The following is a 21,528-nucleotide window of genomic DNA, read 5'->3' on the forward strand; positions in this document are numbered from 1 at the left end:
TAAAAAACCTATCTTTTACAAATATTATCCACTCATTCATAAAATAAGAATTGGGAAGCACAGGACAGAGCAATATTTTTGTAATCTACGAACTGTGGAATATGAAATAATTTATATCAAGTTTTTAAATCAAAATTATTAAAAATATACAACACTGACATCTATTAACGGACATGAAACATCCTTGATCGTTAATTTCACCGCGCCTACTATCCTTTGCGATAATTTTCGCCCGTTTTGATTTCTTTTTATTCTATTTTATTTAACTTCGTCCCCGAATCTCTTTGTCTGCCCGTCTCGTCTTCTTTTCGCTCGATTTTTGTTATTTGACGAATAGCGTAAATGTTTATTCCCCGACTGTACCAAACCGGCAAATTGCAAATGGCGGGGATCTATATATAAATATTATATTTAGATTTGTTGCAATATTTTTAGTTTACCGCAAAATTTTCTATTTCTCGGCGTTTTTAAGTGTTTGTTAAACGATTTACTCAAAATCTGGTAAGTTTTCAAACCCGTTTAAGTTACCAAACGGAGAAAAGTCCGTGTTGTTTATATTTCGCCCAGCATTTCGATGCATCCCTTACGAATCCGTGAGTAAATATTACGGGGAGCTGAAGCAATCGAGGACCTACGTCAGCCGTCTTACATGTTTCTAACGTACGTTCTTAGGCAGTGTTTTGTCGCAAACTTGTGTCTTGGATAGGTTCGGCGAGGCAATATAATTATTTAAGTGAACCTTTTTGCATTAAAGTTTTTATTGATCATTTTCGTGTGATTTTTGTTGAGTGAGTGCGGTCGGTAGGCGTTTGCCACCTCTCGAAGGTATTTATGACGTTTCGCAGTGATTTTCTGTAACAATTTTACGCTAACGGCGCCGGGAATGTTGTTTTTGTTGAAAAAATATCCATGCCATTATTTAGGGGTTAACCAATATGGCGAAGCTTGCTTTTTATATAATGTTTATTTTAACAATTGTTATTTTTAAGTGAAATCCAATACCCTCCGTCGTTAGTCGCGCGAAAAGTGTGCCCTCGAAAAATAATTTTCGTGGATATTTCGATTTTCGTCGTGATAAATTTGTTCAACAAACGACAATCTCGTCGGGCTAATTATAACGTACGTCGTTCGTCGCCCGCGAATATTACGGGCCCCCTGGAAACCGTTTTCCTCAAGATTTCCACGTTAAGGTTATGTTTTGAAGGATTTTTTTTCTTTTGCCGGTCTTGAGGTTGTTTTGACGAAATCTTATGCACGCGATAAGAGTTTATCTCGGTCCGCCAGCGGGAGAGAGAGAGACGGCGCCACCTGCTCTCCCGCGGAGATTTGTTTCTTTTTTTAGTTTTGTTGCGTCGGTTATTATTTTGTTGTAAATAAATGGTCGTCTTTTTTTTTAAATCGCGCCGAGTCAATTTTTTATCGATTTGGTCGGTTGAGATGTGCGTTGCAATTTTTGTTCTGCATCGCGTTAAGGACGTAAGACGTACACGGCCTTATTGATTTTTGTTTATTATAATTTGGCGGAAATTCTTGTAATACCCACGGATCGGTTATTTTTAATTTTGTGGTCCGTTGCGCCCGAAGCGTTGTCCGTTGTCGATGTGTGTGTTAAAAAATTGTTAGCAACATATTGCGTAAGTGGATTTTTTTGGCAGTTGGTTTATTTTATTTTTAAATTGTTTTTGATTTATTTATATAGCCCGCCGATATGTATGTGTGTGTGCGCGCGATTTGCGCAAAATATTTTTAGTCGTAGTATGCAGACGCGTGTCCGAATATTGTTTTATCGTTGATGCCGTGCTTGTATAAGTGAATTATTTCTGCGTGGGTAGCTTTTCGATTTCACCGCGATAGCCTTAAAATTGTTTTTTTTTTAAGTTTCGATTTGTTTCTTGCCGATAAATTGGTGAACGCGCAGGTTAGACCGGGTTCCGTGAAATGGTGGACGCGCCGGGCAGTGTCGTTATAATTTTTGTAGGCATGTGAACGGGATTTTTGAAAATTTCGTTTATAGATTTCGGCGAAAACGATCGTTTTGTTAAGTTCGACCGGATCTGTTGCCCTCGCTGGAGCCTACCGACCCGAATTCGATGCCCCGACCCTGAACTCGACAGGAATCTTGGGAATCGGTCAAAATGGTCACCCCGCCACCTCAACAGTTCTGTGTTAGGTAAGTCACGGGATATAGTGCTTTCACGAGAAAAAAGGTTTAATTCTCTCCACTCTCATGGCATGCGGATCGGGGGTTTTAGTCAATATATTTCTTTATCTAAAACAGTTGTTGTGTTTCAAATTGGCCTTTATTTAATTAAAATTAAAATGTGGACAAACAAAAAAAACGTAATTAAGTAATTAATAATAAGTACAATTGGGGCTCATTCAGTTATTAAGAGTCATTTCTTCTATACTTAATTCTAATAACAATAAACCAAATGTTATCAAAAAGTACATAAACATATCAGAATTCTATCAAATTACTTGATCATGCTAAAATTATAAAGGAATGTTAATTATTGATTATTCACTGATTTTTATAATATGTATTATAGTTAATCTATTTTATTCAAGAAATTTAGTTAACAACTTTGGCATATAGTTATAATTACGCCTCCTCCATATATATTCTACATATATTGTTTACATGGTTGATTAGTTAGTTACTTGATGAATCATAGGGAAATACTTCCTTAAATATTGCTTACATTTCGGTGGATAAACCGACTAATTTCTATGGCTTACCCATATTTTTCCTTGGAACATTTTCTTGGTAGGTTTACTGCTTATATTTTAACCATTCCATTCCATGTCCACTTGACCAGAGTTTTATAGTGAAATATGATCTGGTACTTCCGTGTATATTCATTTTAAATAGTAAACAATTTCTTTTTTTCCTGCCTCACTGGCAAACACCTGATTTGCTTGGACGTCCACGGTAGTGCTGCCAAGGAAAGTCGTAATTTAATTTAATTTAATTTATTTAGTTGTTACGAATCTTTCAAATAATCGCTTCATAATAAATGGTCCTTTTAAAAATATACCTTTTATCAATAAGCAATTAATTGAATTCAATCCGACAGCGGCTAAATTATGTACATATTTTCTTTAAATAAATAATTCGTTCGCAAAATAAATTCGGACCGCTAGTATCATTGGAAGTATGGGGCAAATATCTGAGGAAGTACTCTTTTTACCTTTCTCACACCTGGCCCTGAGCGACATACCGGCGTTGTCTTCAGCCATCATTTTGCGGATTTAGGATTAAATTCACTTAGATGGGCAGCGATTTGGTGCTGTTCGTTTTTTTTTTTTTTTTTGAGAACTTCCCACACTTATTATGTAAGAGAATTGGACGTTTACCTTCTGCCCACCAAGTTTTCAACCTCAAGAAAATCCACCGAGGATCTTTAGAGCACCCGTATTCTCCTTGGAACGCCTGCACTCTCTTTGGAGCGCCCATACTCTCCTTGGAGCACTGTTTTGGCCCGTGGTTTGGAAGCACCGTGGCAGTATATTCTGGGAGGATCAAACTTCGAAGTTCCTGTGTTATCGTGATATTGGAGCTTGAACCATTCCCTCACCACCGACCAATTATTTTCTTTTTTTACTCCCCTTAACTTACACAACCATTGTTCCAATTGAAATTTAATAAACATCGGGTTCTTCGGGTCATCTGAGAGACTGGAAGGTCTACTACTTTCTGGCGCCCTAAGGTTAAATAGTGTTATATTTGTTTATTGTTTGTGGAACCTTCCCATCGCTCCAGAACTCTGAGCACTACGGGTAATTAATTTCTTTTAAGTTCATTTTTATCTATCTATTTATTTTTTTTGCCTTTTCCCCCCTTTTCTTATCATAATTATTTTATTTAATTTTTGTTTCATTTTCTAAAACGCATTTCGCGTTGCTTTTATATATAGTTAATATCAGGAGGTGCGTGGCAATCAATAATAATCGAGTAACCATAATAAGTTTCAATTTTTCAAATAATTTTAATTTATTACACGATAAAAAGAAGCACACTTAAAGTAATTAAGAAGCGAGACAGTGTTGTTTTGAGGAATGCATACGCGGCACAATCGAAATTGTGATCCATTATAATTTTTCGAAATGGAATTTTAAATTAGGAAGCACTTCGATGACCTTTAAATAGCATAGTTTATTTTTTTAAAAGTATTTCATTTTAATGCCTCCACCATCAGGGCGATACCTTGCCCGCCGCCTATGCATGCCGACCCGATCCCGTACTTGGCCTTCCTCCTCCTCAACTCGTGCACCAAGTGAGCCATGATCCGGCTCCCCGAAGCGGCGAGGGGATGCCCCAAGGCGATGGCACCGCCGTCGACGTTTAATTTCTCCAAGTCCAACCCCAAATCTTTGGCGCACGCCAGTGTTTGTGCGCCGAAGGCTTCGTTAATTTCCACCAGGTCGATGTCGTCTAACGTCTTGCCGGCTGCCTTGAGCAAAGTCCTGATGGCGGGCGCCGGCCCGATCCCCATTATCGACGGCTCAACCCCCACTATCGAATACCCTACGATCCGCGCCAGCGGTTTGAGGTTATGCGCCACTGCGGCTTCGTCGGTGGCGATGACGACGGCGCCGGCGCCGTCGCATATCCCCGACGCCGAACCGGCCGTTACTAAACCGTCCTTTTTAAACACCGATGGCAGCTTCTTGAGTCCTTCGATGGTACTTTCGGGTCGCGGGTGTTCGTCCACCGTCAGCTCCATTTCCGCGTTTACCCGCACCGGTACCATTTCCTCCGCGAACCTGCCGCCATCTTGCGCCGCCTTCCAACGTTTTTGCGACGTCAGAGCGTACTCGTCCACCTCGTCGCGTGTGATGCCGTACCGCTCCCCTAGAACTTCGCCAGTCATCGCCATAGATAGGCCGCAATACGTGTCGGTCAAGGTCACCCACAAGGTGTCGTCCATGACCGGGCTCGTACCCAGAGGGATCCCGTGACGAATACCGCGCACCATGTAAGGAGTGGCCGACATGTTTTCCACGCCCCCGGTCAGTGACACTCGAGCCGCTCCGGTCAGTAAATCCTGCACCCCGCACACAATCGCCTGAAACCCTGAACCACACAGACGGTTGACCGTCATCGCCGTCTTCTCCGTAGGCACGCCGGTCCGCAGAAGGACGTGACGCCCGAGGAAGATACCGTCGGGGGCGTTGCTCGAATGCACGTTGCCTATGACGACGGTGTCCACGAGATCTGGGCTGATGGTGGCGGAGGCGAGGGCGGCTCGAGCTGCCATCGTCTGCAGGTCCGCCATCGGAACGTTTTTCAGTTTGCCACCGTTTTTACCGAACGCCGTACGTTTCGCGGCGACTATTACCACGCCTTTAACGAGGGACATCGTGTTTTAGCGCACTGTGCGGGTGAAAGGTGCGCGATTGCGATTTTTATGGGTGGCCGAGAGGCACGCGTGGGGAAAAAGCGCGGTCGTAATTAAAAAAAAACTCATGAATTTTTAACCTGCTACCATTTTTTTTTTTATTTTAAGCAATTGTAAGATGCTTTTGTCACTTTGAATTCTACCCTGCCGTTTCAAGTGAAACGTAAGTTTGGCAACGCTGCAGTGTGCAACTATCGCTTCTATTCTCCCGAGAGCTCCCTCAAAATTATACCAGTACAGAAGTTAGGTTAGGTTAAGGTTTAGTTTTTTACTAATAAAAACACACATATTCGTGGCCAATAAAATAAATTTGAGTGGAGCAAAAATCTCAGCAAATCTCTCGCTGTGCCCAACTACATAAGGCACTTGGGTGAGATTTTATTTTAAAACATTTTAGGGTTAACTTTTAACATTTCTCTCGTTATCGACGTGGTTATGAGTGGGTAAAATGACGTTTATCTCTTTTAGATCGTAGATAAATATTTGTTGATTGCGCCTCGTAACATTGTTGTGAACCAAAGCATCGTACTTTGCACCCGCTGTTTTGATGACTTTCGTTGAACAGGTCGAACTTTGAGCGCTCGACAGAGCCGGCTTCGGGAATTTTTACAATTGTTTTTTTATCCTGTTGACAGCAAACACACATTTTTCAAGAAAATCAAAACGTTTGTGTCGCTATAAGAGGTAAGTCAAAAAAAAGTAGATAGAGATCCTTTTTCTGGTTTGAAATTTAAGACGTGTGCCGCAATTGTAGAACGAACGAACAGAGGCGGAGCTGTAACTATGATTAAAATTAGCAGACCCTCACAAAAACTTGTAGATTTGTAGAAAACACTGCCTAATAATTTAACGGACTGAAACAATGTTGCCAGAGCTGGACATAGCCGTGGTTTTTTAAAGATATGCTGTAATACTTTTATGTATTAAAAAATTTAACTCAATATGTTAACAAAATAACTTTTCAATTAGCGATATGGTTTCTATGAAATATTATTATTTAATGTGCTAACGTCACACTGAAGTAGTGAAAGTGAGAAAGAAGGTGGTCTTGGAGATATTACTGTTACAAAGACAGCGAATATGCCGAAAAATGTGAGGTCTGGAAAGAACTTCATGTCATTTCATGTGTACAAACAAATCAAAGACGTGTGTGTGTTGGTGTTTAGTACAACCTATTGTAGATTTTTAAAGAATAATAAGAATAATATAATTATGAAAATTTTAATATTATTAAATTATAATCTGATGCTCCTCTCGGGAATTATTTTCTCCCATTTTACGTGACTACTATAGCTATCATTCATACTTGGGCAACAATTTTCATCCCACTCACCCATTGTCTAAATTGACAACAACAAATTTATGAATGGCTTTTACGGCCTCTGTGTTCGTCCGGTCCTGCGCGACCGTCCAGCACACTCGATCATCTGTTTACCACCAGTTTCGTCAGTTCGTTTCGAAATCCCGCGGAAGAAACACGGCAATGTCTCTCGTCAAAGGAGTATTCATAGTCGGCGCCAAGAGAACCGCGTTCGGTACCTACGGTGGCAAACTCAAAGACGTCTCCGTAACCGAATTGCAAACGATCGCGGCGAAAGCCGCCATCGCTGCCGGTAAAGTCGATCCCGCGACGATCGACTCGGTTGTCATCGGTAACGTGATGCCGATCAGCGCGACCGACGGCATATTCGTGCCTAGGCACGTGGCGCTCAACAGTGGCGTGCCACTCGAAAAACCCGCTCTGGGCGTTAACAGGTTGTGCGGTTCCGGATTCCAGTCTATCGTCAACGGAGTCCAAGACCTATTGACCGGTTTTAGTCGTATTTCCTTGACCGGCGGCGTCGAAAACATGTCCGCTTGCCCTCACGTCGCTAGAAATATAAGATTCGGCGTGCCTTTGGGTCAGAGCCCCGTCCTGGAAGATTCGCTGTGGCTCGGCCTGACGGACACGTATTGCAAACTGCCGATGGCGTTGACTGCGGAAAAGTTAGGCGAACAATACGGCATCACGCGCGACGAAGTGGACGCGTTCGCCCTGAGGTCGCAGAAGAAGTGGAAAGAGGCGCAGGACGCGGGCAGATTCGCGGAAGAACTCGTCCCCGTGACCCTAAAGTCGAAAAAGGGGCCTCAGAGTTTGAGCGCGGACGAACATCCGCGACCTCAGACAACGGCCGAAGGGTTGAAGTCGTTGCCGACGCTTTTTAAAAAGGACGGCCTGGTGACGGCCGGTTCGGCGTCGGGAATATGCGACGGCGCCGGCGCCGTCATCGTCGCTACCGAGGAAGCCGTAACAGCGCATAACCTCAAACCGTTGGCGCGGATCGTAGGATATTCGATAGTAGGGGTGGAGCCGTCCATAATGGGGATCGGACCCGCGCCCGCCATTAAGGCCTTGCTCAACGCTTCCGGCAAAACCCTCAACGACATCGATTTGGTGGAAATTAACGAGGCCTTCGGCGCCCAAACATTGGCGTGCGCCAAGGACCTGGGGTTGGACCTCGAAAAACTAAATGTCGATGGCGGTGCCATCGCCTTGGGTCACCCGCTCGCTGCTTCCGGGAGCCGAATCACTGCTCACTTGGTTCACGAGTTGAGAAGAAGGAAGGCGAAGTACGGGATCGGCTCGGCCTGCATAGGGGGCGGCCAGGGTATCGCCATTTTGGTGGAGGCGCTGTGAGGTTCCTGAAGGGAATTGTGCCTTTGCGAACTATTTTCGCCGGAACAGACCGACAAATTGAGTGGCTGTTTTGAAGACATTTGATTTTTTTATTTAAGACGTTTCGATTCTTGTTCAGTATGTGGAAGTGTAACAGAGAATTATTTTTTTACGGAATAGGTAGAAAATCTATGGTAATGTAACTAAAAAATTCTAAAAATAATAGGTATGAATTTTAGAAAATTTCCGAATCCATGTTGAAATTGTTATCCCCGGTTTTTAAGGGAATTTTAATATTCTTATATTGACGTTAATACTTCTAAAAGTTATTGCTTTTTTTTTTTGGAGAAGCTAATAATGCCAGAAAAAACTGATGGGGTTTTACTTATTTTATATTTTCAATATTACTTAAGGCTTTGGTTAGAACGGTTTTCTAAATTTAGGGTTTTGTTGTGCAGAAATAAGGTATGAAATATTATAGAAAACTTGGAAATGTCATCGATCTTCTGGTATATTTAACTGTACCGATTCTGGACGTAGTATTAAGTTAAATTATCTATTTTTATGTAATTTCTTATGTGGAAGGACTGATTATCTAAAGACTTGTTATACCTACTACATTTGCGAAATAATGCTTTTTTGTTTTATTTACCCGCAATCAACCAAGTAATAGATCCCGCCCATTGTCTGTTATTATCTCGCGTATTTTGTTATTAAGATAAGAGGCTAGTACCAAGTCCGCACCTAATGTGCGGTAAAATGCGAATAAGAAACAGCTGTTTTTTTTTGTATTTCATCAATCGCTGCCCTTGATCGCGAATGTTTCGTCAACGCGACAACAATTAAAACAATAACAAGTCACCTTGAATTTATTAATTGATATCTGCATCGTTGGCAATCGTTTCCAATATTCATTTAATTTTTTAAATTTAATTTAATGCCGGTACGCATTAAATGAAATTACATAAACTTCAATTCTTTTTCTGTTTTAAATATTTTTTTGCTAAGTTTGGATCCTGGCATGGGTTCTGGAGATGGATTTTCTCTAGAATTTCACTTGTGGCATTCGATGTTGTTGCTAAAAGCTCAGACAATACCTGCTGAGCTGCTTTTTTAGCATTTTTCAAAGTCTTTGTCATCTAGATAATCCTGCTTCTGTTGATGGCTTCTGGTTAAATAATAATAGGGTGGGAACAGCAGTTTTTTTTATAATCTTTTTTTACTTAAGATAAAAAAAACTAATAACTCATTTTGTAAGTCTCTTTCGTAATCATTTTCAGTAAAATTAATTGAGCAGACATAGTTTTTATCTGGATTAAGTTTGTCCTCTCTTCTACATCGAACTATCCACTCGTTCTGAATAGTTCGGGATACTAGATCTTTCCCTTTGGGAAAGCGATGAAAACTACATTTTCGAGAACGTGCTTTTTCATCAAAATAGTTGTTATTGCACCCATACATGGCACATCTCGTTCCAGGAATACCTAACTATTTGTTGATGTAACTTTTCCACTGAAAAAGGTAAAAGAAATGTTTTTCTTACCATTAAATGTATTTTTTACCTTTACCTATATTATTATGTGTAATGTTTTGTGCTTACCTCCTAACTAATACCACCGCTAATAAGCAGCACGAACACAAAAGCTTAAGTCTTTGTTTAAGGTTAAAAATACTGTTTTTCTCAGTTCTCGCCACTCAAGCACATACAATTTTAAAGTATTTGTTAATAGTATATTATGCAACAAGTGCGGTAAACAGCATTTGACTCACGAGTTTATTTGACACGAGCGGAGCGAGTATTTAATCAACGAGTGAGTTAAAAAGTTTACCGAACGTGTTGCATACTATACTTTTTCTGTGGCCGTTAGTTTTTGAGTACATTTTCGCAAAACAACCCGGAAATATCCGAAGCGGATCGCATCCGTGGGAAACGAAACTGACAGGTAAAGTGACGCTTCCCGCACGCTAGATCGATGTGTAATTAGGTATTTTACAGACGGGAGTAGAAAAGGCTTAAAAACACTGTTTTGTCTAAGTTTTTTTTTTTTAAGAAATACAATTAACACAAACATAAGCGCACTACTCACTAGTTTAAATTATTTTTATTGTTCAAAGAACACAAAATGCAACGGTTTAATACGCCTTCAAATGCATTGACAGAATACACAAAATCCGTTAGAGGACTTCGCTTACGTCACAAGAGATCACGTGCTATCGTTAATTTTGGCGAACGTATGTCTTATGGGATTCGGCAATCCTATTAGGTTTACGATTCTTGAACCTTCCCCTCTATCTCATACTCTTTGGTTACGGTGAGTACAGTTTTACGGTACTTGCCGCGCCATCTATGTTCCAAATAGTGAATTATCAATAAGTATTTCCAAAACGCCGACATCTAGAGAGCATTACAAAAAGCTCAAGGGCTTGCCCAGACACTGATATTTTGCATATTTTAGTTATTTTTAGTTAGTAGTCCACTGAAATAGTTTTTTATGGTAAAGTATTTCATACGAAATTTTTGTAGCAATTTTTTCGAAACACCAAGCAACCGATTATTTTTGTCATTTGCGGTAGAAATTAATTTTATTTTAAAGGTTAGGGAAAAGTGAGGCAATTGTAGATTTTAGCAGGAATTCTGCAGTTTATTTAAGCACGTGAACTATTTCAGGTGGAACAGTTATCAATCGAACTTGCAGAACGCGTTCCCTAAACTCCTCACGTCGGAGCACTTCGTTGACGTCACCCTAGCGTGCGAAAACGAGATGCTCAAGTGTCACAAGGTGGTCCTGTCCGCGTGCTCGACCTATTTCGAGAAACTGCTGCTGGACAATCCGTGCCAGCACCCGATCATATTCATGAAGGACATGAAGTTTCAAGAGATGCAGTCGCTGGTCGACTTCATGTACAAGGGCGAGGTAAACGTGACCCAGGACGACCTCCCGTCTCTACTTAAGTCGGCCGAAGCGCTCCAGATCAGAGGCCTGTGCGGCTCCGATCAGTTGCTGAACCCCGCGTACTTTGGCAACGTCGCTAAAGCGACGGCTCATCCGCAGTCCAAACCCCTGGAAACGTCTCCCGCCCAACAAGACAACAAACCTCAACCGAGTCAAGTGGTGATGCCGAAAAACGAGGGTTTGGTCAAGAAGGAAGTGAACACGGAGGTGGGGTCCGAGAGCGGGAACGCCCCTTCATCATCGGAATGCGACTCCAACGACGGCATGCTTCAGATCAAAGGTACGGCTCTGTAATAAATCGTTGTCAGGAAACGGTCGTCTAGATTGCGGTGTACCTCACGGCTCCAGATTGGGGCCATCGTTATCGTTATTTGTCATGTATGTTCTATTGGAAATCTTTGCCGACCAATAGATTTTAAACGCGGCCTACGGAAAATCCATACAATTTTCGATATTTTGCTTTATTATTCTAACCATACATACCAAATTTTCTGACAGAAATTGATTTTTACTTTTTTCAATATTTTGATAATATTCGCCATGCAAAGTAATAATCAGACCAAACTTTCATTTCATTACATTGTGTTAGTTCTATTTAGTGATCAGTGGATTAAAATGTCGTTGACTTTAAACGAAATAATCGAAATAATTTGATTGTTTGGTAATTTTGAGTAAAGTAGCAGAAAAAGTTGCTGCAGAGTTAACAGGAGACATCCACTACTTGCAGCCTCTATAAATGCCCTTTTCAATGATGCTCACAGTGTTATTAAAATCAATCAGAATGAGTATTACAAGACAATTTTATGGTCTTATTAGGCCAAATAATAGAGTCCTTTTTTATCTTCGATGAATCTTTAAATGCTGGTCGTTTAGTTCAATTTTTCATTGGGGAATGCTATAGAAAATCTTCCTCTTGATGTGAAGTTCAGAAATTATATATTTTTACATGACAATTGTTTCGACAACACCGTCTTTATAATTTTTTTTTTTTGATAAAGACACGGTGTTGCTGAAACAATTGTCATGTAAAAATATATAATTTCGTGAAAATCCGAACTGTTAGTTCTTATTTATTTTGATAAATAGATTTTCATCAAGTAAAAGCCACCTCGGTGCAACATTTTTTTATTTATTTTCTTAAATTTAATCAGTTACCTACTAAAAATTATTTTATTTCTAAAATAAAATAATTCTTCCTATGTATTAGTGTTACAAAAAAATGATATTTTTTTATCATTATCATTTATATATTTTTATATATTCTTGAATTTATTTATTTATTTAAGTTTATTCGTACTTATTGGACCCATTATTTTTTACGGGTAATAAAAGAGTCGTATTATATTTATCCAACACCACCCCGCCTTCCGAGGGGGATTGTGATTTATGTCAAATAAATGACGCAACAAGACAAGTACGGTATTGCCGGTTGTCTAACTAAGTAACACGCGTCTCGCAGAAGACGCCGACGAAGGCGAGGACGATTCGTTCTTCGAGGGCGACGGCGAGTCTTTCATGGACCAGGAGCTGATGGAGGAGGAGGGTCCGGTCATGACCGGCGTAGACAGCACCAGAACCCCGGAATTTGCTATCGCCAACGTTTCTTGCCAGTACGACGGCTCGCCAGGAAATTTGAGTAAGTCTGATATTGGAATGTAATGTTTTTAAGTACGTCGCCAAATTTTAGAAGGTGATTATTTGGAATAAGTCGAAAAGGGCTTTGTGACACGCCGGAAAATGCTTTATGTTAGTGATAACGTATGTCGAACTTTTAAAAAATGCGTGTTTGATAAATGGCGGTAATCAAAGCTAATAGTTTTCGTATTGTGCCACTCAAATTTCAAGGGTTTTTTTTTACTATAATTTAAATAACTTTTTACTGCGCATGCGTCTACGGCGCTTGTTTTCACCTGCGTTATAATTAACCGGTTTTCAATAGATTTCTCGTTAGGTTCGGCCAACAAGAGGATCAGGAGGTCGGACGAAGAATTGAGACGAGCCGCCGAATGCATAACACGAGGACAGACCTTCCAGACGGTCTCCGACCAATTCAACATACCCATATCCACGATAAGGTTCTACATGGCGCGCAAGGTAAGCACACATCATTGATCATTTGATAAATGCTTAGAAACTTAGTATCGTCTAGTATCTCCTCTTAACAAAAGAGTCTAAATATCAACTACATCCTAATGGAGGTGCTTTTGGAACCATTTATTCAGTACAGGATATCGTCACTTCTAGCAAAAATAGGGCGGCCATTTTGAGAATCGTTTTTATTTGCGAAATATTATAGCTTTTTTTGATCTTTGATCTTTAACACAAATATTCTTCTTTATTTCTTTCCATTCACGTATAGTGCGTGTCATGCAAAATGGCGGATATATGAGGCATCTTTTAGTCATACATAAGTAGGGTGCGCATCTAGCGGTCAAGGCAATTAAAGAAATAACAGAGATAGTTAAAAAATAATTAAATTAACCGCGGAAGTTGAAAAAAGCGAAGCTTAATTCAGAAACGCGACAGACTAATGGATGAATATATTAATTTCACTAGATTACAAGTATTGGCAAAATTACAGTTATTTTAATATTAGAATAAGACTAAATTTTTATATTCATTGACATAAAGTTTGCTGGATGCCTCAACCATGCTTTTCGTCCATCTTGATATATGTTAAATTGCTAGATAAATTTATATCTTGTTTGGCCACTAAAACTTTGTGTTACAGAACACGAAATCCAATAAAAATGTGTTTTTTTCCACCATTTTTTTCCTGTTAAAACAATCTACCCCCAACACTGTCATTATCGTTGTGCTTAATACCTACAATGGCGGATATCCCTAGACAAACACGTTATATAGTTGGGAGTTCACTGCGTCAAATCGCAGTCGTCAACAAGTAAAAAAAAAGTAAATGCTGCTTTCAATTGTCATAAATCTCAACGTAAGACCATGACCATACGGCAAGGAATGTCTAAATACAAAGTTTGAAAAAAGATTCGCTTCCGCTATCTGTAAAGTCCTATTTTATTAACTTAAAAAAAAATGTTAAAAGTATCAAACTTTTAATGTGTGTGAAGTGGAATCCGCTGTACATTATAGCATTTTTGGACTCAATGACCAAAATTACTTTAGGCAATAATAACCTTAAGGTTATTTAAATAGTTTGTATTTTGTCAAAACGTAGAAATGATTGACAAATCATTGAAGTAGTCAGTTTGGTCTGCATTTGCTGTAAAGGGGGGAGGGTCTGTGAATTTAAAATTGTTTTGACTGCATTGATCGCTTTCTTTGATGCTTCGTATTTTATTTGTTTTTATTTTAAACACTTCGAAAAACATCAAATTCAATCGATCGAATTGATCGAAAGTACATTCCGTGATAATTTAAAAAATGGCCACCGTGTAAAATGGAGATATAAAATTCAGTTGTTTAAATAATTCTTCTGTATTTAAGACATTAAAATTAGGTTAAATTTGAACAAAACTCAAATTATTTAAGAAACCTTAAGATTCCGGTATTAATCACCTTATCGAAATACACAGCTATTTTGTTAAGACAATTTAAAAATGCTATAATATAATTTGATATTTTTAACACTTTTGGGTCAACCTGTATAGTATGAAAGTAATTTTGAAAGTGCAAAGTTTTTGTAAACCTTGCATTTTGTATCATGGTCGGGTTTGCTTAAGATATACTGTCTGCTTCGCAGGGTATCCTCCCAAGACGTAAACGGGGCAGATCATGCGCCCCGACGATGGGCATGGGCGGTCTCCCGATGGCGGGCACGTATACATCACCCGGCAGTCCCATTGGGCCCCCTTACCACATCGTGCATTACAAGTTGCCAGCGCTCGGCGTCTCCAAACTCAAATAGGGGCCCCCGTGCGGGCCCCGCGATCGGACGTGAGGAACGCGTTCGGTTTTTGTTGCGTTTTTGACGTTTTTTTATTTTTTTTTAGTCCAAGCGAACTACTTATTAGCCGTCGTATTTATTTGCCATTTTTTTTATACACCATTACGTTTTACGTAATTATTTCGAAGATCTCCGCGCGATTCGGTGCCACCCACAGTATTTTGTTTTGTTGCGCCTTTTTTTTTTTTTTTTCGCTGCCGTCAGGGCGAATTCTTCCGCACGCCACTGCGACCAGGAGCGCAGCGAGCGAAGGGTTGTAATTTAGATAAAAAAAAACTGCTCTCGGGAGCAGTGCTCCCATCAAATTTAATTTGAAAAATTCGTCGATTTTTCCAGGTTGACAAAAAAACATTTTTTAGATTTAACAGACTATCGTTAAAATAAGTAAAATGCAAAAAAAAATGTGACCCGTAACTAGGTTATTGGGAAACTTACCCGAGAAGGTCAGGAAATTGAAGTTCTTGCAATTGCAAATTACTGTGGCCCCGTAATATTTTCTAATAATTTCTCCATGACCTAATTAATGAAGTTGGATAACGAAACAATTCAACTAGAATAATGCTCCACTTTTATATGCTTACAGCTACTAGAATATAGAAGCCCTCCTCATAGATGCCCACAATATAGCAACAATAACTTTTTTTTTTTGAGAACGTCCATTACCTTGCGGCCTTCAACAACCGACATGGCCGCTGATAGCCGGTCAATGAGTTTGGATTCAGCATTTTTATGGCAGCATTTTCTCAAAATACGCTTTGAAAATGGCGCAAAGTGCATGCGCGGAAAATCATAACCTTCTCTACGAAAATGTCAATACCGCCTGTGGCGCAAACAATTTTTGCGGTAGTAGAGTCACTATATTATGTAATAGCTATATGTTGATATCAAATACTCGTCAAAAATTCAAAGTTTCTTCATAAATTTGACCATAACCTAAAAACAAAAACTAGTATGTTAAAAATAGCATATTTTTGTATAAAAATATAAAAAATGATAAACAAGTCAAAATTAAACAAAACGTTTTACTATAACTTAAAACAAAAACTAAAAATTCTAAAAACCAAGCAAATTCATTTTTTCTTGCAAATTCTTTTGGCCTTCTAATACAATTTCTACATGAATTTGACTATTTTATATCAAATACTCCTGAAACAAATTCAAAAATTCTTCATAAATCTTACTAATTGTTAAAAAAAATCAAAAAGTAAGGTAATGTTCTTATATAAACACGCGCATCTAACCAATTTCTTACCATATACCAATAAGAAAACAAATCGTTAGTAGGATTAAGGCATTAGTGCAGTCCCAGTATTTAACCGTAAATTTTTTTTGAAAAAACTGCTTAACTGTTCAAGGTCCTTTTTAAACTCTCTTTCTTACCATTTCAGGAGCCATCCTGAATTTTTATTTTGGTCAATGTCTTTGAATATTTTTGATTCGGTCGTTAACAAAAAAAGTGGCCATCCAAAAAGTACCGGTTTAGGTGTAGCCTATTGAACCATTTTGCGAGAACTTTTTTTATATATTCTTAAAAATTTGCACACGAGAAAACCTGTTTTGTGACAGAATCAGAAGTAGTCTGTAAATGTAGGGAAAACCTGGGAAAGTCTAGAAATTTACAAATGTTGTGACAACTCACTGTTCTCGGAAAAGCGGTACATTTTTACGGGTAACGCGGTACCCGAAAAAACCCCTCGAGCGTAATCTCAGTACCAGAACGCGTACTAGTCTTTGGTTTTTTTTTTGTAATTTTAAGTTTTTCGCGGAAACGGAGGCTTCCTAAGCGCTTAGCCCGCTTGCTCGCTCCGGTTCATTTGAACTACCGCGCGCGGAAGACCGTGGCCCCTCAATCGTGTTCTTGCCAGTTTTTTACTTTCAACCCGTACTTAAACCGAAGCGAGAGAAAATATTTCTCTCTCCCCCCCCCCCCCTCCCTCTCACAGAACCCAACATACCCGCAGTGATAACATGATAACATTAAACAATAGCAGAGCGGATTATTTTTGTAGGAGGCCATAGTTATTTTTTCACAAACACTCAGACACACATATACCGCACCCACCTCAAAGCGAACAGGACAGAGTAAACAGATTTTTTTATTTATGGCGTCTTGGGGGGAGACGTTCTCCCCCCGCCCCCGCCCGCGTAAAATAAAAATTAAATTAAATAGAGAGACACCGCGTGTTGCGTAGGTGCCCGTAGAAGTGAAAAGATATTTTACCTGTAAAGATATTAAAAAAAAGCAGATACAATCGTATTGTCTAGAGATAAAAATGGGGTCCCCTTCCGGGGGTAGCCCGTCCCCTCGTATTTATAATATTCTCAGCATAAGAGTTTAGGCGTTTAAGAGACTTAGTGAAAGTTTTTGTCTGATTTTCTGTGTTATATTTATACTTATACAAAAGCCCGATCTTTTTTTTTTTTTTTTTTTTCGTTCGTGTACAACGTTAGGTTAGCGTGATTTTTTTCTACCTATATATACATTTTTTTAGTTTTAGCGAGGCGCGCGCGCCGCTGACGCCCCCTCGCCCGTCTGAATAAATAGTCTTCCGCTCGGGAATCCGTTGTTCTCAGGGCGTCGGCGCGCGGCGCGCCACTGACTTATTTTTTTTTCAACCCCTACCCCACATACCCTCCGATCCTACCCGTCCCGCGCCCGAGTGTCGTTTTTTTGTCGGTTCTTGCGTTTTTGAAAATCCCCGCCCCTACCTCCTCGCCCCGCCCTCCCTCTGTAAAGTATATTATGTGTAAAAGTGCCATCTACAATATATTTTTCTAGTTCGATAGAGAAACAGCTTATGTCTTGTGACTTAGACACTGATGTATACAGTATTCGGTCGTAATATACAAGTATTATATACAACATGTTGCGTGTTCATAAATTGCCTATCCCTACTTTTTCCGTCTCTCACAGGCTCGTTTTTAACCAATGAAATAATATCTTTTTCCTCTCGCCGTGTCATATTCAAAATTGCTGCTTTCATTAAGACCAGAAATAAAAAAGGAAGAAGAACGTAAAAGAGGAAGACGATGGGGCTGTTTTTGCAAATAAAATTATTAAACTGTATCGATTTGATATAATAGGGGCTGCGGAGACTGCATTTTACGTATATTTGTCTGTATTTTTATTAAACTAATTAAATTCACTGTAATCTTTCGTTTTAATAAAGACTTACAAAAAATAGGTCAATACAAATACAAAATATATGATATATTAGGGTCAACAATCCTTAGATTACGTTAAACTTGAAAATATAATAATAATATTTACCAGAACATTATTAAATAATATACAGTTATTCTACTTTATAATGCGGCAAATATTAATACAAACAAACCCACTAAAGAAATCTCTTCACCGTGGGCAGCGTTAATTAATATACTATATTTTTCAAGAACTTGAACTTGAATTAAAATTATTACTTAACTAACAAAGTTTGTTTTAAGTTATAGTAGATATTTAAAGAATAAATTAATTGTTTTATACTTTTATTTTATTAATTTTTTTTATATACTGACTAATAAATACATATTTAGAGAATCTGCGAAATCGTGCATAGGTTTTTAGGTTATCCAAACTTTTTTTTTTTAATAAATTTAAAGAATTTAATTTTTTAATATCTTCAGGTAGGCAGTTGAAGCAAGGTAGGTATATATGGCATTTCAATACCATGGTCTACTCAAGAACTGGCAATTTATATTTGTTGAGTTTGTTAATTGGATTGTATTTATGGTGGATTTTTCAAGGGTGTGTTTATTATTGTGTTGACGTATTAACAGATTGTGGTAGGATATTTGACGCGGATCGAGAACCTATATATATATATATATATATATATATATATATATATATATATATATATATACATATATTTCTAAAATATCCATTAGATAAAGGAATGCACTTCCTCAGGCTGTTATACCATATCTAATATGGGTTTCAACAAGTGCATGTCAGAGCAGTTTTAATTGTGCCTCGTTTAACATCGAAGACATAAACTTGAATCTGCCTAAAAGGGCCTTAATCTTTTGACTTGAACATCCCACTTTAGGTAACTAACTATCCAGATATAAACTTTATATGTTGTTTGGATTATATTTGGGCAATTTTGTGATTGATAGTAAATCTCAGTTTATAATAAGTAGGGATGTTTCTGGCATATGACATAAAGGCTAAGAGATACAAAACGCTGTACCAGGCGCGAACCAACAACACCAACAAAAGACTAACCAAAAACCTACTAAACGCAAGTGAAAAAACGGTCACCACATTCATGAGTATTACTGAACGAATATCATTTCGCTTGTTGAATTTATTATTTACCAAAACATAAACCAAAAGACACGTAACATGAAATGTACACTGATTCTTCTTATTAAGCAGGCACGACCTCTATATGAGTTTCAGTTAAGATTTAGAATGTTTACAGTTGCAATTCGATCGATTGTTACCAGTCACGAAAACGCTTATCAGACTCCTTTAGTGTATTTTGAACAGTACTGAAAAAAAAAATAACTGGGAACTGCGAAATGACGCGAAAATTATTTCCAAAAATGATATATATCGGCCCAACATTCACTCTTCTTAGCCACTGAGTCATAATTTGAATTTGTTTAAGTAAGTAACCAGAGGCGGAGTTACACTTTCATAGATGAATTAGGAATAAGAAATAAATAAATCTGACAGAAAAGTAACCAAAAATATGCTTAACCTAATCTCCCTAAACTAGTTGCCTATCTTTCATTATGTTACGTTACTTCGAGAGAGAGAATCAACACGAATAAAGAAACGTAAGTAAAACTGCGAAACCAACAAAATAGAAACACAACCTTTACCGCGCTGCCACTGGTTCCCTTCGGCCGAGTCACTGGCTGCCGCTATCAAAGCCGGACAACAATAATAACAGTATTAACAGACAATTCCAAGAACTGACTGACCGATTAGAATAAACGGCATGGGTCAGCTCGTTTTCATTGACGCTTGCTCACATAAAAAGGAATTATCATTATTAAATTAACGCAGTTACCCGACTTCCACCGTCCTCGTTGAGAGCCCGCTGTATTAGAATACGTGTATTGACAGTGTGTGTGCGCTAGTTGATTTTTTGTCTATTCTCGACGCACGTTCGCAATATGAAAATGTTGCTGGTACTTTCCCTGCTTTTGGCGATCAAAAGCGTGGAAATGCACTCCTATCATCTCGGAGCTTGTCCGAACATCGAACCGCAGCAAGATTTCAACATGAGAGCGGTAGGTAACGAAAGGCTAATAGCTAATATATTTTTTTAAGGAACAGGGTTCCGGTTTTTCATTTCGTTTTAATTTATCGACGATTTGAAGAATTCAAACGCGCCACCTATCGTCCGGAGGCCTAAATAGCCTTTCCTAATACCAACTAACAGTAAACAAAGACTAAGGATAATGAACAATATCCATATAAAAAATATTTCTCTCAGATATTCCGTAATTTCCAGATTCTTGGGATTTGGTACGTAATCGAGAAAACTAGCACCGCTAGTTCGTGTATCGTGTATAACATCACCGCAACGGACGAACCTGGGGAATATAAGGTTGAAGAAATCAGCCAGCACTTCCTGTTGGCTTTAACGCCTCTCAAACACGGTTACCACTACACAGGTACCCTCAAAGTGCCGGACGGCGCGGTACCCGCCAAAATGACCGTCAAATTTCCATTGAGCGTCGCGGGTTCCTCGTCGTTCACCGTATTCGCGACCGATTATAGCAACTATCTCGGCATATTCACGTGTCAGAAACTAACGTTCGCGCATCGTCAATCCGCCACCATACTTTCCCGATCTAGAACGTTGGACAAAATGTACCAGGACAAAGTAATTTGCGCTTTATTCAGTGGTGGCTGCTAAACATGCTTAACTCCGCGTGCGTGTGTTTCAGATCCGTAACAAGCTCGCCTCAGCCGGTATCGATCCGTTCGAACTATCGATAATCAGTCAAAAGGACTGCCCCAGGAATCTAACAGCAGGCTATAACATCGACATCAACGACGAAACGATCTCTGCCAAAGCGGCTGCTGGAGTCATCCGGAAAGCGGGTGAAAAAATAGGTAAAAATGGCCGATTGACGCGTGACAGTAATTCATTTTACAATGGTATCTGAGAAATAGGTTGAAACAAAAATATGAGCTTAGAAACGCTTGTCGTGGTCAAATTTGCAAGAGGGTTGTTCTGTGGTGTTGTCAGTACGACGTTGCCGCTTGCTGCTGTCGTACGATTTGCGTTTTTTTTTAGGCGACGGTGTGGAATATATCGCTGGCAAGACCAAAGACGTGTACCACAAGATATCGGATAAAGCAGAGGAAGAGTCTCATACCGTTAGGAACAAAATTCAAGAGGCGAAAGACAGGATCAACCCTGACGCGGAATGGTTACCGTGAGTCATCGTTTTAACGAGAATAGTAGAAGATAAGACTGCAATATTGACTACAATACTGTTGTATATTTAGGTTAAATAAATACATAAGCTTTTAAAAACCTATTTCAATGTCGTTTGTAGCACCCCAATTGCACAAATAGTTTCTTCTCCTCGTAAAATGTTTTTTGTCTTGAAGTATTAAATTAA

The 21,528-nt window shown here is 39.0% G+C and overlaps 4 protein-coding genes across 8 annotated transcripts; 3 read left to right on the plus strand and 1 right to left on the minus strand.

Annotated features, from left to right (window-relative positions):
• Positions 1-315: 315 nt before the first annotated feature.
• Positions 316-17,776, plus strand: LOC132706388 (zinc finger protein 131-like). 4 transcript variants are annotated; one of them, XM_060677697.1, is made up of 6 exons: positions 316-501; positions 2,015-2,170; positions 10,727-11,292; positions 12,472-12,648; positions 12,952-13,106; positions 14,728-17,776. In XM_060677697.1, exons 2-6 carry the CDS (start codon positions 2,136-2,138, stop codon positions 14,890-14,892), a joined length of 1,098 nt encoding a protein of 365 aa, XP_060533680.1. In that variant the 5' UTR covers positions 316-501; positions 2,015-2,135; the 3' UTR covers positions 14,893-17,776. The 4 variants fall into 4 exon arrangements, with proteins under 4 accessions (XP_060533680.1, XP_060533684.1, XP_060533682.1 ...); XM_060677701.1 differs by having other exon boundaries at positions 320-501; positions 12,964-13,106; XM_060677699.1 differs by lacking the exon at positions 316-501 and adding an exon at positions 723-825.
• LOC132706081 (3-ketoacyl-CoA thiolase, mitochondrial-like) lies at positions 2,292-5,616 on the minus strand. 2 transcript variants are annotated; one of them, XM_060677166.1, is made up of 2 exons: positions 4,946-5,616; positions 2,292-4,855 (listed from the first exon to the last, which is right to left on the minus strand). In XM_060677166.1, exons 1-2 carry the CDS (start codon positions 5,361-5,363, stop codon positions 4,176-4,178), a joined length of 1,098 nt encoding a protein of 365 aa, XP_060533149.1. In that variant the 5' UTR covers positions 5,364-5,616; the 3' UTR covers positions 2,292-4,175. The 2 variants fall into 2 exon arrangements, with proteins under 2 accessions (XP_060533149.1, XP_060533148.1); XM_060677165.1 differs by having other exon boundaries at positions 2,292-5,613.
• On the plus strand, positions 6,641-8,690 carry LOC132706080 (3-ketoacyl-CoA thiolase, mitochondrial). The gene has a single exon (XM_060677164.1). The coding sequence runs from the start codon at positions 6,769-6,771 to the stop codon at positions 8,077-8,079; it is 1,311 nt and encodes a 436-aa protein (XP_060533147.1). The 5' UTR covers positions 6,641-6,768; the 3' UTR covers positions 8,080-8,690.
• Positions 17,777-19,924: 2,148 nt separating the features above from the next.
• LOC132706172 (apolipoprotein D-like) lies at positions 19,925-21,452 on the plus strand. The gene is made up of 4 exons (XM_060677341.1): positions 19,925-20,181; positions 20,406-20,780; positions 20,845-21,013; positions 21,198-21,452. The coding sequence occupies exons 1-4, from the start codon at positions 20,065-20,067 to the stop codon at positions 21,341-21,343; spliced, it is 807 nt and encodes a 268-aa protein (XP_060533324.1). The 5' UTR covers positions 19,925-20,064; the 3' UTR covers positions 21,344-21,452.
• The last annotated feature ends 76 nt before the right edge of the window (positions 21,453-21,528 follow it).

Source organism: Cylas formicarius, unplaced genomic scaffold (assembly GCF_029955315.1).
Source record: "Cylas formicarius isolate icCylForm1 unplaced genomic scaffold, icCylForm1.1 PGA_scaffold_8__14_contigs__length_24414737, whole genome shotgun sequence".
NCBI lineage: Eukaryota > Metazoa > Arthropoda > Insecta > Coleoptera > Brentidae > Cylas > Cylas formicarius.

Bases quoted from the DNA above. Each gene is read 5' to 3' on its own strand.
- LOC132706388 (XM_060677697.1), top strand. From the start codon at position 2,136: ATGGTCACCCCGCCACCTCAACAGTTCTGTGTTAG. The intron at 2,171-10,726 runs GTAAGTCACGGG...GAACTATTTCAG, and splicing joins CCTCAACAGTTCTGTGTTAG to GTGGAACAGTTATCAATCGA. The intron at 13,107-14,727 runs GTAAGCACACAT...TCTGCTTCGCAG, and splicing joins GGTTCTACATGGCGCGCAAG to GGTATCCTCCCAAGACGTAA.
- LOC132706081 (XM_060677165.1), bottom strand. From the start codon at position 5,363: ATGTCCCTCGTTAAAGGCGTGGTAATAGTCGCCGCGAAACGTACGGCG.
- LOC132706080 (XM_060677164.1), top strand. From the start codon at position 6,769: ATGGCTTTTACGGCCTCTGTGTTCGTCCGGTCCTGCGCGACCGTCCAG.
- LOC132706172 (XM_060677341.1), top strand. From the start codon at position 20,065: ATGAAAATGTTGCTGGTACTTTCCCTGCTTTTGGCGATCAAAAGCGTG. The intron at 20,182-20,405 runs GTAGGTAACGAA...CGTAATTTCCAG, and splicing joins AAGATTTCAACATGAGAGCG to ATTCTTGGGATTTGGTACGT. The intron at 21,014-21,197 runs GTAAAAATGGCC...GTTTTTTTTTAG, and splicing joins GAAAGCGGGTGAAAAAATAG to GCGACGGTGTGGAATATATC.